Source organism: Pygocentrus nattereri, chromosome 29, assembly GCF_015220715.1.
Source record: "Pygocentrus nattereri isolate fPygNat1 chromosome 29, fPygNat1.pri, whole genome shotgun sequence".
NCBI classification, from domain to species: domain Eukaryota; kingdom Metazoa; phylum Chordata; class Actinopteri; order Characiformes; family Serrasalmidae; genus Pygocentrus; species Pygocentrus nattereri.
In genome coordinates, this window is record NC_051239.1 from 3,512,049 (window position 1) to 3,528,328 (window position 16,280).

The 16,280-nt window shown below is 45.2% G+C and overlaps 1 protein-coding gene across 2 annotated transcripts in view; it reads left to right on the forward strand.

Annotated features, from left to right (window-relative positions):
- The window catches only part of hmcn2 (hemicentin 2), a 103,290-nt gene that overhangs the window by 47,847 nt on the left and 39,163 nt on the right, over positions 1 to 16,280 (forward strand). For both annotated transcript variants that reach the window (XM_037536256.1, XM_037536257.1), the window contains exons 32-43: positions 381 to 516; positions 2,076 to 2,309; positions 4,247 to 4,360; positions 7,117 to 7,304; positions 7,524 to 7,620; positions 8,042 to 8,203; positions 8,281 to 8,394; positions 9,256 to 9,446; positions 10,368 to 10,449; positions 10,540 to 10,671; positions 10,773 to 10,892; positions 12,809 to 12,965. In XM_037536256.1, coding sequence (XP_037392153.1) covers positions 381 to 516; positions 2,076 to 2,309; positions 4,247 to 4,360; positions 7,117 to 7,304; positions 7,524 to 7,620; positions 8,042 to 8,203; positions 8,281 to 8,394; positions 9,256 to 9,446; positions 10,368 to 10,449; positions 10,540 to 10,671; positions 10,773 to 10,892; positions 12,809 to 12,965 — 1,727 coding nt within the window. The remainder of the gene's footprint in view (positions 1 to 380; positions 517 to 2,075; positions 2,310 to 4,246; positions 4,361 to 7,116; positions 7,305 to 7,523; positions 7,621 to 8,041; positions 8,204 to 8,280; positions 8,395 to 9,255; positions 9,447 to 10,367; positions 10,450 to 10,539; positions 10,672 to 10,772; positions 10,893 to 12,808; positions 12,966 to 16,280) is intronic.

Consider the following 16,280-nt stretch of genomic DNA (forward strand, 5'->3'; position numbering starts at 1 on the left):
GACAGAGTGAGCGAGAGAGAGAGAGACAGAGTGAGAGAGAGAGAGAGAGAGACAGAGTGAGAGAGAGAGAGAGAGAGAGAGACAGAGTGAGAGAGAGAGAGAGAGGGGGAGACAGAGAGAGAGAGAGAGAGAGGGGGAGAGAGAGAGAGAGAGAGGGGGAGAGAGAGAGACAGAGAGAGAGAGAGTCAGAGAGAAAGAGACACAGAGAGAGAGAGACACAGAGAGAGAGAGAGAGAGAGAGAGAGAGAGAGAGAGAGAGAGACGGAGAGAGTCAGAGAGACAGAGAGAGAGACAGACACAGAGAGAGAGAGAGAGAGAGAGAGAGAGACAGAGAGAGGAGTTTTGAGTTTGTGATTCATCGTTTTCTGTCGGTTCTGCAGGTGCTGGAAGTTTCGCCTGCTGCAGGCCACCTGCTGCAGATTGAGAGAGTTTCTCTTTCCGACACGGGGCGATACACCTGTGTTGCTTCAAACTCTGCTGGAGAGGACCGGAGGGACTTCCACATCACTGTTCAGGGTACATATTAGTTTTTAAAGAAAAACATCAATTGTAGCTTCAAGATGTGAAATACAGGGGCTCCTGTATGTTTTAACATCATTTTTCTGGGGGGGTCTCTGAAAAGTTGTTATGACGTTATGCTGTCTGTTAGTTGTTGGAGAAAAATAGACGCTCTAATCCAGATTCAGTAAAGCTGATTGTTTATCTGCCTCCCCCACAATCAGCTTCTGTCTCTGGTGTTCTTAATTACTTAGAGCTGCAGCTCTGCTCTGCCTCAGGGTGGCGCTGTAGCAGACTGGTTCACCCAGTTGGTCCTTCATAGTCTAGAAACCGCAACTCTGCCCGGATTCCTCTGGAAAACTTTCCAATGAGCTGCAGCAGATCTTAAAACCGGAAAACTTGCCCAGTTTCCCAAGAGTTTAGAGTGAAGAGAGACTGTTCCTCATTCCTCACACTAAAGACTGAAGGGGAAATGGATGGATGGATGGATGGATGGATGGATGGATGGATGGATGGATGTGTAAGATGTGCGAAAAGCTGGCAACCACAGTCTGATAGAACTTCTGCAGGAGCTTCCTACAGATGTTAAAGGACCTCAGCCTCCTCAGGAAGTAGAGCCGGCTTTGACCCTTCCTGTACAGGATGCCTGTGTTGGCTGACCAGTCCAACCTATCATCCAGTTGCAGTCCGAGATACCTGTCTGAGGTGTACAGTGTGAAGAGAAGAGGGGGAGGTACAGTCCCTTGTGGTGCTTCTGTGCTGCTGACTACAGTCTCTGATGTGCAGTCCTTCAGCCTTAAATACTGAGGTTTGACTACCATGGAGCTTCATGCTGTTCAATGCTGTGCAAACCTCACCCTCATGAACTGACCCTCCTCCTGCTGCTGCATAAACTCAAACTATCTAATTATCCGCTGCCCACCTGTTTTCCTAATATTCTATTTTATTCTAATGCTGTTTGCTGTCCAGTGTGGTCCAGAGGAGGATGGGTTCCCCTTTTGAGTCTTGGTTCCTCTCAAGGTTTCTTCCTCTTGCTCTCATGGGGGCTCAGACCCAGATTTTTCTCTAAAGCTTCTTTGTGACAACACCTGTTGTAAAAAGTGCTGTATAAATAAACTTTTACTTGACTGCCAGTGAGGTAGTCAGTAATCCAGGAGACCAGCTATGGATTGACTTGCATCCTTGCCATCTAAGCTCTCAGTTGGAGGGGCTGAATGGTATTAAAGTCACTGGAAAAGCCAAAGAGCATGACTCAGATCTTCCACCCTTGCCCAGATGAGAGTGAGCCTGATGGAGAAAGTATAGCATGGCGTCCTCCACTTCCACTTTCTCCCTGTAAGCGAAATGAGACGAGGAAAATTATGTGAGGAAGAGCTCAGGACCGACTAGAACAGAAACTTTAGAGAAGAACAGCTTACATTGAAACATCAGCGCCACTATGGAGAGAGAGTCACCAGACAGGCAACGCCGGACCCCTGAATACTGGGGGGATTTCACACATTGTGTAGCTTCATTACTGTGAGATTCTTTGTGTTTATAACTATCAGTGACTTGTTTGAACCGTATCCTTCCCTCAGTTCCTCCCGTCTTCAGTCGAATAAATCACAGCACCTCTGGATGGGCACAAGGGGAGAGAGATGACCAGGAAGAGTGGAGAGGAAAAGATGAAGGGTTAACCGAGAAGCGAGAGGTGGTTTTGGGGCGTCCAGTCAGTCTGTCGTGTGAAAGTAACGCCATCCCACCGCCCCGCCTCCACTGGTACAGAAATGGCAGAAAGCTGGGTAGCGCTGATGGAGCTGTGCTTCTGGCAGGTGAACAGCTGAAAATAATAATAATTATTATTATTATTATTATTATTATTATTATTACGTGTATACAGTTCAGTTTCAGTTTTTTATATATATATATATATATATATATATATATATATATATATATATATATATATATATATATATATATATGTATATGTATATGTATAAAAGAAAATAAATAATTAAATATATAATTAATATACAGTACAGACCAAAAGTTTGGACACACCTTCTCATTCAGAGTTTTCTTTATTTTCATGACTGGGAAAATTGTAGATTCACACTGAAGGCATCAAAACTATGAATTAACACATGTGGAATTATATACTTAACAAAAAAGTGTGAAACAACTGAAAATATGTCTTATATTCTAGGTTCTTCAGAGTAGCCACCTTTTGCTTTGATTACTGCTTCGCACACTCTTGGCATTCTCTTGATGAGCTTCAAGAGGGAGTCACCTGAAATGGTCTTCACTTCACAGGTGTGCCCTGTCAGGTTTAATAAGTGGAATTTCTTGCCTTATAAATGGGGTTGGGACCATCAGTTGTGTTGTGCAGAAGTCAGGTGGATACACAGCTGATAGTCCTACTGAATAGACTGTTAGAATTTGTATTATGGCAAGAAAAAAGCAGCTAAGTAAAGAAAAATGAGTGGCCATCATTACTTTAAGAAATGAAGGTCAGTCTGTCCGAAAAATTGGGAAAACTTTGAAAGTGTCCCCAAGTGCAGTCGCAAAAACCATCAAGCGCTACAAAGAAACTGGCTCAGATGAGGACCGCCCCAGGAAAGGAAGACCAAGAGTCACCTCTGCTGCGGAGGATAAGTTCATCCGAGTCACCAGCCTCAGAAATCGCAGGTTAACAGCAGCTCAGATTAGTGACCAGGTCAATGCCACACAGAGTTCTAGCAGCAGACACATCTCTAGAACAACTGTTAAGAGGAGACTGTGCATCAGGCCTTCATGGTAAAATAGCTGCTAGGAAACCACTGCTAAGGACAGGCAACAAGCAGAAGAGACTTGTTTGGGCTAAAGAACACATGGAATGGACATTAGACCAGTGGAAATCTGTGCTTTGGTCTGATGAGTCCAAACTTGAGATCTTTGGTTCCAACCACCGTGTCTTTGTGCGACGCAGAAAAGGTGAACGGATGGACTCTACATGCCTGGTTCCCACCGTGAAGCATGGAGGAGGAGGTGTGATGGTGTGGGGGTGCTTTGCTGGTGACACTGTTGGGGATTTATTCAAAATTGAAGGCATACTGAACCAGCATGGCTACCACAGCATCTTGCAGCGGCATGCTATTCCATCCGGTTGGCGTTTAGTTGGACCATCATTTATTTTTCAACAGGACAATGACCTCCAGACACACATCCAGGCTGTGTAAGAGCTATTTGACCAAGAAGGAGAGTGATGGGGTGCTGCGCCAGATGACCTGGCCTCCACAGTCACCGGACCTGAACCCAATCGAGATGGTTTGGGGTGAGCTGGACCGCAGAGTGAAGGCAAAAGGGCCAACAAGTGCTAAGCATCTCTGGGAACTCCTTCAAGACTGTTGGAAGACCATTTCAGGTGACTCCCTCTTGAAGCTCATCAAGAGAATGCCAAGAGTGTGCGAAGCAGTAATCAAAGCAAAAGGTGGCTACTCTGAAGAACCTAGAATATAAGACATATTTTCAGTTGTTTCACACTTTTCTGTGTATATATAATTCCACATGTGTTAATTCACAGTTTTGATGCCTTCAGTGTGAATCTACAATTTTCATAGTTATGAAAATAAAGAAAACTCTTTGAATGAGAAGGTGTCCAAACTTTTGGTCTGTACTGTATATTAATATTACTATTTACTATTTTATGACTCCATCTTAAATAAATGTAATACACAGACCAGTTAGTACTGCAGGAGGCACCTTAACTTGCTACCTTGGCTTTAAGGTGGGCAGGTCCTACAGATCCCCCGAGCTCAGCTGGAGGATGGCGGGAGATACACATGCCAGGCAGTGAACGAGGCAGGAGAAGACCAGATGCACTTTGACCTGGAAGTACTCAGTAAGCGGCGAACATTACAGTGATGCTCTGTTTCTGCTCTTTGTTTACATTTTACTCTTTTTTTTGCGATCAAATGTTTTCATTTTTTAAGATGGTGCTCCAGTGTAATACAAAATACAGCAAGCAACAAAAGACATAGCAACAAAATGAAGCACTCAGCACCCCCAGTTTACTCATGGAGATCAAGACCTTCAGATCTTATTTCTACTGTCGAGGTCAAATATCTGCTACTTCAAACACTCCCACACATGCATTAATGTGCCAGGTGCTGTTACAAATATAACAGGTGTAACTAGAAATAGGCTGTAAGCAGACTCAGGAAGTTCAGAAGGATCCATGTGCAGATTTATTGACAAACAGGAGCTCTTATGCAGTCTAGGGAGGGGTGAGAGATGACGGTGCTGCCCCAGGGAAGTCCACAGGCTCGAAGTGCAGAACCAAGTTGTACATAAAGTGTGAAAAAGCTGGAAGATTAAAAAGCATCTGAAACTCCTGGAACGACAGCAAACCACTATCATCACACACGTCCTCTGTATTTCTGCTATCATCACACACGTCCTCTGTATTTCTGCTATCATCACACACGTCCTCTGTATTTCTGTTATCATCACACACGTCCTCTGTATTTCTGCTATTATCACACACGTCCTCTGTATTTCTGTTATCATCACACACGTCCTCTGTATTTCTGCTATCATCACCCACGTCCTCTGTATTTCTGCTATCATCACACACGTCCTCTGTATTTCTGTTATCATCACCCACGTCCTCTGTATTTCTGCTATCATCACACACGTCCTCTGTATTTCTGCTATCATCACACATGTCCTCTGTATTTCTGTTATCATCACACACGTCCTCTGTATTTCTGCTATCATCACACACGTCCTCTGTATTTCTGTTATCATCACACACGTCCTCTGTATTTCTGCTATCATCACACACGTCCTCTGTATTTCTGTTATCATCACACACGTCCTCTGTATTCCTGTTATCATCACACACGTCCTCTGTATTTCTGCTATCATCACACACGTCCTCTGTATTTCTGCTATCATCACACACGTCCTCTGTATTTCTGCTATCATCACACACGTCCTCTGTATTTTTGTTATCATCACACACGTCCTCTGTATTTCTGCTATCATCACACACGTCCTCTGTATTTCTGCTATCATCACACACGTCCTCTGTATTTCTGTTATCATCACACACGTCCTCTGTATTTTTGTTATCATCACACACGTCCTCTGTATTTCTGCTATCATCACACACGTCCTCTGTATTTCTGCTATCATCACACATGTCCTCTGTATTTCTGTTATCATCACACACGTCCTCTGTATTTCTGCTATCATCACACACGTCCTCTGTATTTTTGTTATCATCACACACGTCCTCTGTATTTCTGCTATCATCACACACGTCCTCTGTATTTCTGCTATTATCATCACACACGTCCTCTGTATTTTTGTTATCATCGCACACGTCCTCTGTATTTCTGCTATTATCATCACACACGTCCTCTGTATTTCTGCTATCATCACACACGTCCTCTGTATTTCTGCTATTATCATCACACACGTCCTCTGTATTTTTGTTATCATCACACACGTCCTCTGTATTTTTGTTATCATCACACACGTCCTCTGTATTTCTGTTATCATCACACACGTCCTCTGTATTTCTGCTATCATCACACACGTCCTCTGTATTTCTGCTATCATCACACACGTCCTCTGTATTTCTGCTATCATCACACACGTCCTCTGTATTTCTGCTATCATCACACACGTCCTCTGTATTTCTGTTATCATCACACACGTCCTCTGTATTTCTGCTATCATCACACACGTCCTCTGTATTTCTGCTATCATCACACACGTCCTCTGTATTTCTGCTATCATCACACACGTCCTCTGTATTTCTGCTATCATCACACACGTCCTCTGTATTTCTGCTATCATCACACACGTCCTCTGTATTTCTGCTATCATCACACACGTCCTCTGTATTTCTGTTATCATCACACACGTCCTCTGTATTTCTGCTATCATCACACACGTGTGTGTGCATGTGTGTGAGAGTGTGAGTGTGTGTGCGTGTGTGTGTACATTTGTGTGTGAGAGAGAGTGTGAGTGTGTGTGCGTGTGTGTGTACATTTGTGTGTGAGAGAGAGTGTGTGTGTGTGTGTGTGTGTGTGTGTGTTTTTGTGTGTGTGTGTGTGTGTGTGTGTGTGTGTGTGTGAGAGAGTGTGAGTGTGTACATTTGTGTGTGTGAGAGAGTGTGTGTTTGCATGTGTGTGAGAGAGTGTGAGTGTGTACATTTGTGTGTGAGAGAGAGAGTGTGTGTGTGTTTGCGTGTGTGTGTGCATGTGTGTGAGAGAGCGTGAGTGTGTGTGCATGTGTGTGTGTGTACGTGTGTGTGTGTGTGTGTGTGTGTGAGAGAGTGTGTATGTGTGTCTGTACATTTGTGTATGAGAGGGAGTGTGTGTCTGTGTGAGTGTGTGCGTGAGTGCATGTGTGTGAGAGAGTGTGAGTGTGTGTGCATGTGCGTGTGTGTGTGTGTGTGAGAGAGTGTGTTTATTCCATAGAGGCGCCTGTAAACAGATTTGAAGTGGACGCTGATGAACCCACCCACTCTTCTCCAGATACTTGGGGAGACAGACTTGACCCTCCGTTTGCAGGGAGCAGCAGGTCTTGTAATCTGTGACGATTTTACTAAAGCCCTCGCTTGTTTGTTGATTCCTGACACAGTCCCTCCTCGGATTTCGGACCAGTCAGAGGAGTTTATGGAGGAAGTGTCTGCTGTGGTGAACTCCACTGTGTTCCTGCGCTGCCATGTTAGAGGAACGCCCCCCCCTTCCGTGTCCTGGCTGAAGGACGGCCTGCTGCTCCACAGCAACACACACTACCACTTCCAGGAGAACGGCGGTGTGCTGGAGGTGAGAGCGCCACCTGCAGGACCTGAACTCTGCAGTGAAATGGAAGTGTAGCTGCAGCGTTTCAGCGTCAGACAGCTGGACGTAGCACTCGACCCATCTGCTTTACCCTGTTACTGGGTTCTCTCGCCTGATTGGATTTTAGCATCTGAACCCACTTTTATACCGTTCCTACATGTTTTATGTGCTGAGAATTCATTTGAATCCGTTTGCTGTCTGTAGATTGTAGATGTGCAGGTGTCGGACATGGCTGGATACTTGTGTGTGGCAGAGAATAAAGTTGGAGCTGTGCAGAAACTCTACAGTCTGTCAGTACATGGTAAAAAACTCACTTCTTATTCATTTTGATTTTCAAGAAAATGACTTTTAAATGGATTAAACGTATGACGTGCTGGGCACTTAAACACCATACCAAACCTTAAATCCATTGCTAGCTGCCTCAAATCCCCTGCTACCTTACATCCACCAAACATCATCTTTGAACAATTGTTTAATGAACACTGTACATTGGATCATTTAAGAAAAGCACAAGTAACCTAACTGAGTATCGGTCCTGTGATCCTGCCAAGTGTCGTTGTTCTAGCGTGAAACCTGCAGGATGAGAAATGTTTTCTATCCTGCAGTTAGACGGTAATTACAAAGAACAGTAATTTGGCTTTTACTAGTCAACTTAATAATAATAAAGTCAATAATAAAGTTTGCTATTCTGTTAGATGAAGTTGAGCATCTCTGCCTTATAGTCCCTCCAGGGATTGTGGGTGAGCGTGAAGAGGCAGTGAGTGTTGTGGAAGGTCACATGGTCTCCCTCCTGTGTGACGTACAAGCATATCCAGCAGCTGAGATCACCTGGACCAGAGATGGAGAGGTGCTGCAGTTCAGTACAGGCGCTCACGTCCTGCCAGGTAAAGAGTGGACATGGGATCAGGGTTTGATGCTACATGAGAAATGCATGGCTGTAATGTTACCTCTAAATCTAAAGGTGGGCAGATGCTGCAGCTTCCCAGGGCTCAGCAGCAGGACGCTGGTCAGTACGTCTGCACGGCGACCAACTCCGCTGGACAGGACCAGAAGAGCATCCTTCTGAGCGTTTATGGTTAGCAAAGCCATGTTCACTGAATATCCTCACAGTAATTCATGGAGAAAGATTTACATTAGTAGGCGAGAGCGGAGCGTGAACTCACACGGTCTGTTTTTACAAAATGATTTTTAAATGTTTGAATTGGAATAATCATGTTTTTGTACAAGCAACATAAAGGTCTCTGCTACAAACAAACACTTGAACTGTTTCTAGCTCCTACAGTACAACTCCACCCAAAATGAGGGACGTGCAGCGCTCCAGTTTACATTTACATTTACGGCATTTGGCTGACGCTCTTATCCAGAGCAACTTACAATTTGATTGCTTTACACAGGTAGGCGAAGGTGGTGTTAGGAGTCTTGCCCAAGGACTTATTGGTATAGTGTAGGGTGCTGACCCAGGTGGGGGATTGAAGCCCAGTCTACAGTGTAGAAGGCAAAGGTGTTACCCACCACACTAACCAACCACAAGTTTAGCCCATGGGTGGGTTCACTGTAGCAGACAGAGGGTCGGTTTAACACCTGATAGAAACGTCTGATTAACCAGTGCAAACAGAGTTAATTCAGTGATTCTGTGTTGTAACTAATATTTATTACTAGGAGTTGTGGTGATGCGGACAGAAGCTCACACTGCTTGACCTTCTATAGCAACGTTGTAGAATGTTCAGCTTCGTTGAAAAGGGTTTCTTTGAGATTTTTCTCCGCTGTGGGACGAATAAAGGATTCTTATCTTCACACGTCCGAGTTAAATGGTGCCCCGTGCTGGGACGTTCCCCGACCTCCCCTACATAAACATTGACAGTGGTTCATGTGTTTGGAGCATTTTCCGGTCTTTGTGCCTTTGCTGATAATGAGCTCTACCTGCTGTCTGCTCTAGTTCCCCCCAGCCTGCTCCCTCACTCAGGATCAGAGGTCATGACCCCTCTGCTGGGGTCAGCGGTTACTCTGCACTGTGAGGCGCAGGGGGTACCTGAGCCTGAGGTCACATGGTACCATAATGGACAGCAGCTGACCGCTGAAGGTGGATTGCTGTTAAACCAGCAGCAGCTGAAGATAGCAGGAGTTCAGGTGACACTCCTCTCTAATCATCTTAAACAGGTTAATCTGAGCTCAGGTGCCCTTCACTTACTGCAGGACGCTGGGAAAGGTCCAGCGCAGCTAGCAGTGGGCAATATAGCAAAAATATAATGTTGCAAAACTTCAGGAAATTTTCATGATACACGAAAAACAGAGCCTACATTTTAAAAGGCACTCTGTGAAAACGGTGGTTTTTATTCAGTATCTGGCTCTGAATCCAGTTAAATAGAACCAATTTTGTCTTAGGCCCCCAAGACACATTTTCAAAATCTATTTGTGTAAATTGTGTTTATTTGCTGAGAAAAGTGTTAATATTTGAATAAACCAAATTATAGAATAGTAATTAATAATAAAAAAAAAAAAAAAATATATATATATATATATATATATATATATATATATATATATATATATATATATATATTATTTATTTTTTTTTTTTTTTATATATATATTTAAGTCATTATTTTATATGTATATATATAACCTGTGATGTTCTGGATGTTTGTGTGTGTGTTTCCCCATCTCCAAGCCTCTCCTTGAGGAAGCCCAGTATTATATGTTGTTAAAAAGCAGCTCCTGGTTTGACCAATCAGTGCTCAGTAAATTGAGCTCATGATGTAATTGATGATATTAACGAGTCTCTGTGGCGGCTGTGAAGGTGTCCAGGAAAAATATGGACCCGAGAAATTCTTGTTACTGTTTATTGTTTTTCTGTTGATTTGAATTATGAATATGACTTTATTCTAATGTATATTGTGATGAATTCACTGCTGAGGTCAGCTGGTTAAACATTCGCTCAGACAGCTAAAACTTTCACACAGTTCTGTATATATATTTACATTGCTCGGCCCTAATGTCAGTGTAGGGTGAGTGACGCAGAGCCGTGTGTGTGGTGTTAATGCTCTGTAGGTGGCCGATGGTGGAATTTACACCTGCAGAGTGTCCAATCCTGCTGGGCAGCTGGAACGCACCTTCAGACTGACTGTTCATGGTGAGAATCTTTCTGCTCCAAATTTTCAAAGCAGTGAGGAACATCTCCATTCATGTGAATAATGGCTTGTTGGTGTGTGTTGTTCCTCAGTTCCTCCAGTGGTTGTAGGACCTCTCCACGAGACACTCGCACACACGCTGGGCTCAAGGGTCCGACTGGTTTGTGATGTCACTGGGGTCCCAACACCCGCAGTCAGCTGGCTGAAGGATGGCACTGCTATTGGTCAGTGAATGTTCCACTGCATCAGCAGCTGTAAATAAGCTGCTGGACATTCTGTGTGTTTTCAGCTGTGTGTGTGTGTGTGTGTGTGTGTGTGTGCGTAGGTGTGGGGGTTGGTGTGCTGGAGTTTGGACCTCTGGAACTTTCTCACGCTGGAACTTACACCTGTGTGGCCCGAAACAGTGAAGGACAATCAGAGAAAAATTTCTCACTGACCGTTCATGGTAAACACAGTTAATCTGAATCATTTAGTGGAATCGGATCCTTCAGTTTCTTTTCTGTCATCATCACCTGTGGATCATATGAACATTTATAGAGCTTTTTAAATGAAACAGTAGAAGCCGTATCGCCCCCTACGCTTCCTGTAGTGTATTACAGTCTGTCAGAGCGACTGTGTGGATCATATGAACATTATAGAGCTTTTTAAATGAAACAGTAGAAGCCGTATCGCCCCCTACGCTTCCTGTAGTGTATTACAGTCTGTCAGAGCGACTGTGTGGATCATATGAACATTATAGAGCTTTTTAAATGAAACAGTAGAAGCCGTATCGCCCCCTACGCTTCCTGTAGTGTATTACAGTCTGTCAGAGCGACTGTGTGGATCATATGAACATTATAGAGCTTTTTAAATGAAACAGTAGAAGCCGTATCGCCCCCTACGCTTCCTGTAGTGTATTACAGTCTGTCAGAGCGACTGTGTGGATCATATGAACATTATAGAGCTTTTTAAATGAAACAGTAGAAGCCGTATCGCCCCCTACGCTTCCTGTAGTGTATTACAGTCTGTCAGAGCGACTGTGTGGATCATATGAACATTATAGAGCTTTTTAAATGAAGCAGTAGAAGCCGTATCGCCCCCTACGCTTCCTGTAGTGTATTACAGTCTGTCAGAGCGACTGTGTGGATCATATGAACATTACAGAGCTTTTTAAATGAAACCATAGAAGCCGTATCGCCCCCTACGCTTCCTGTAGTGTATTACAGTCTGTCAGAGCGACTGTGTGGATCATATGAACATTATAGAGCTTTTTAAATGAAACAGTAGAAGCCGTATCGCCCCCTACGCTTCCTGTGGTGTATTACAGTCTGTCAGAGCGACTGTGTGGATCATATGAACATTATAGAGCTTTTTAAATGAAACAGTAGAAGCCGTATCGCCCCCTACGCTTCCTGTAGTGTATTACAGTCTGTCAGAGCGACTGTGTGGATCATATGAACATTATAGAGCTTTTTAAATGAAACAGTAGAAGCCGTATCGCCCCCTACGCTTCCTGTAGAGTATTACAGTCTGTCAGAGCGACTGTGTGGATCATATGAACGTTATAGAGCTTTTTAAATGAAACAGTAGAAGCCGTATCGCCCCCTACGCTTCCTGTGGTGTATTACAGTCTGTCAGAGTGACTGTGTGGATCATATGAACATTATAGAGCTTTTTAAATGAAACAGTAGAAGCCGTATCGCCCCCTACGCTTCCTGTAGTGTATTACAGTCTGTCAGAGCGACTGTGTGGATCATATGAACATTATAGAGCTTTTTAAATGAAACAGTAGAAGCCGTATCGCCCCCTACGCTTCCTGTAGTGTATTACAGTCTGTCAGAGTGACTGTGTGGATCATATGAACATTATAGAGCTTTTTAAATGAAACAGTAGAGGCCGTATCGCCCCCTACACTTCCTGTAGTGTATTACAGTCTGTCAGAGCGACTTTGTGGATCATATGAACATTATAGAGCTTTTTAAATGAAACAGTAGAAGCTGTATCGCCCCCTACGCTTCCTGTAGAGTATTACAGTCTGTCAGAGTGACTTTGTGGATCATATGAACATTATAGAGCTTTTTAAATGAAACAGTAGAAGCCGTATCGCCCCCTAGTCTTCCTGTAGTGTATTACAGTCTGTCAGTGTGTTTCATTATTGAATATTATAGAACTGTTTATTAAAGTGTAATAACAGTGAAACTAATAATAGAACTGATTCCTCTAGTCACCTCTAGAGGATGTACCAGTCACAGGACTGACATCATCAACCTGAAGTATTTTTCATAAAGGACTTTATTGATAATTGATGGCTGCAGTGAAGCCTGTGTTGTCTTTGTTCTCTTCTTCCTCATGTGGTGGTCATTCTACTTGTTCTGCCCTCAGTGTCCCCCACCGTTGTGGATGTAGGTCCTGCTGAGGTCAGTGGTTTTTTGGGGGAAAGTCTGAGTTTAGAGTGTCGAGCAGAGGGCAGCCCCGCCCCCCACCTCCGCTGGTTCAGGAACGGAGCAGAACTGGACTCCACCCACTCTGAGCACATAGAGTCAGTCTCACACTTTACACAAACTGCACAACTATAAAACTAAAAAACTGCACAACTATAAAACTGTGAAACTGCACAACTATGAAACTGTGAAACTGCACAACTATGAAACTGTAAACTTCACAATTATAAAACTACATATCTAGAAAACTAAACTACCTGTAACGGTTGGGAGTGAGGAGGTGGACACATGGTGAGGTAAACTACGTATATTTAGGGCAAATCCAGGGTCATAGTCACAACGGTCCAGGGTCAAACATCCAACACAGAGAGCTGGAGGGACAGACATGATGAAATGAACACTGAATCAAACACCACGAGAATACTATACATCCATCCAATTCAGACAGTTCAGACAAAGACCAGTCCAGACAAAGGGCAAACATAGGGCTTAAATATAGCAGAGCCAACATGGGATCACAAGACACAGGTGGAAACACAGGTGGGAACAATCAGGGGCAGAGTCACTAAACAAGGGGGCTGGACTACAAAACCAAAACAAAGAACATGCAGGCTAAACCAAAACACAACGCGAACACATGGACAGGACTGGGAGGGGCCAATCGTGACACTACCCAACTACATGACTATAAAACTACACAACTATAAAACTATAAAACTGTAAGCTATAAAACTTCACAACTATAAAACTGTAAACTATAAAACTATTCATTCATCCATCCATCCATCCATCCATCCATCCATCCATTATCTTCCGCTTCTCCAGGGTCCGGGTCACGGGGGCAGCATCCTAAGCTATGAGGCCCAGACCTCCCTTTCCCCAGCCACTTCCACTAGCTCCCCCGGGGGGATTCCGAGGCGGTCCCAGGCCAGCTGGGCGATATAGTCACGCCAGCGTGTGTTGGGCTCCTCTCGATGTGGAGAAGCAGTGGCTCTATCCCGAGTCCCTCCCGGATGACCAAACTTCTCACCCTATCTCTAAGGGAAAGTCCAGACACCCTGTGGAGGAAACTCATTTCGGCCACTTGTATTCGCAATCTCATTCTTTCGGTCCTTACCCAGAGCTCATGACCATAGGTGAGGGTGGGAACATAGATCGATCGGTAAATCAAGAGCCTTGCCTTATGGCTCAGCTCTTTCTTTACCACAACAGACCAGTAAAGAGCCCGCATCACTGCTAACCCAGCACCAATCCGCCTGTCAATCTCCTGCTCCCTATTTCCATCAATCGTGAGCAAGACCCCAAGATACTTAAGCTCCTTCACTTGAGGCAAGAGCTTATCCCCGACCCAGAGAGGGCTCTCCACCCGTTTCCGCCTGAGAACCATGGCCTCAGATTTGGAGGTACTGATTCTCATCCCGGCCGCTTCACACTTGGCTGCAAACCGATCCAGCGAAAGCTGAAGTTCACGACCTGATGTCCCCAATAGGACCACATCATCTGCAAACAGTCATCAAACTGGACACCCTCTGTCCCCTGACTGCGCCTAGAAATTGACAACGGGCAGCCCTGACAGAGTCCAACTCTCACTGGCAATGAGTCTGACTTACTGCTGGCCATGCGAACCAAACTCCTGCTTTGTTTGTACAGGGCCTGAATGGCTCATAGCAAAGAGCCATGTACCCCGTACTCCCGAAGCACCTCCCACAGAATACCCCGGGGAACACAGTCGAATGCCTTCTCCAGATCCACAAAGCACATGTGGACTGGTTGGGCAAACTCCCATCAACTCTCCAGAATCCTGGAGAGGGTGAAGAGTTGGTCCAGTGTTCCACGACCCAGGCGGAACCCACACTGCTCCTCCTGGATCCGAGGTTCGACTATAAGCCAGACTCTCTTCTCCAGTACCCCTGCATAGACCTTACCAGGGAGGCCGAGGAGTGTGATTCCCCTGTAGTTGGAACACACCCGCTGGTCCCTCTTTTTAAAAAGAGGCACCACCACCCCAGTCTGCCAGTCCAGTGGCACTGCCCCCGATGTCCACACAATGTTGAAAAGGCGTGTCAGCCAAGACAGCCCCAAAACATCCAGAGCTTTGGGGAACTCCGAGCGGATCTCATCCACCCCTGGAGCCTTGCCACCAAGGAGCTTTTTAACTACCTTAGTGACTTCTGACTCAGTTATGGACGAGCCTATTCCCGTGTCCCCAGACTCCGTCTCCTCACTGGAAAACATGTCGGTGGGATTGAGAAGGTCCTCAAAGTATTCCTTCCACCGCCCAATGACATCAGTCGAAGTCAGCAGCACACCATCTCCACTATATACAGTGCTAGTGATGCACTGCTTTGCCTTTCTGAGGCACCTGACGGTTTGCCAGAATCTTTTTGGAGCCGATTTAAAGTCACTTTCCAAGGTCTCCCCAAATTCCTCCCACACCCAGGTTTTTGCCTTGGCGACGACTGAAGCTGCAGATCGCTTGGCCTGTCGATACCTGCCAGCTGCCTCTGGTGTCCCACAGACCAACCATGCCCAGTAGGACTCCTTCTTCAGCTTGACGGCATCTCTCACCTGGGGTGTCCACCACCAAGTTCGAGGAATTACCGTCCCGACAGGCACCTACTACCTTGCAGCCACAGCTACAGTCAGCCGCCTCAACAATAGAGGAGCGGAACATGGCCCATTCTGAGTCAATATCCCTCACTTCCCCCAATATCTGGTCAAAGTTCTGATGGAGGTGTGAGTTAAAGATCAATCTGACAGGTTCTTCTGCCAGACGTTCCCAGCAAACCCTCACTATACGTTTGGGCTTGCCTGGTCTGACCGGCATCTTCCCCCACCACCTGATCCAACTCACCACCAGATGGTGATCAGTTGACAGCTCAGCTCCTCTCTTTACCCAAGTGTCCAAAACACATGGCCGCAAGTCCGATGACACAACTACAAAGTCAATCATTGAACTGCGGCCTAGGGTGTCCTGGTGCCATGTGCACTTATGGACATCCTTGTGTTTGAACATGGTGTTCGTGATGGACAAACTGTGGTTTGCACAGAAATCCAAAAACTAAACACCACTCAGGTTCAGATCAGAGAGGCCATTCCTCCCAATTACACCCCTCCAGGTCTCACTGTCATTGCCCACATGAGTGTTGAAGTCCCCCAGTAGGACAATAGAATCTCCAGGAGGAGCACTTTCAAGCACCCTTCCCAAAGACTCTAGGAAGGCTGGGTACTCTGAACTGCTGTTCGGTGCATAAGCACAGACAGCAGTCAGAACCCATTCCCCAACCCGAAGGCGTAGGGAAGCTACCCTGAGAAAACCTCAACATACAGGCGCAGAGTCGAGGGGCTATAAGAAAGCCCACACCTGCCTGCCACCTCTCACCATGGGCAACTCCAGAAAAGAATAAAGTCCA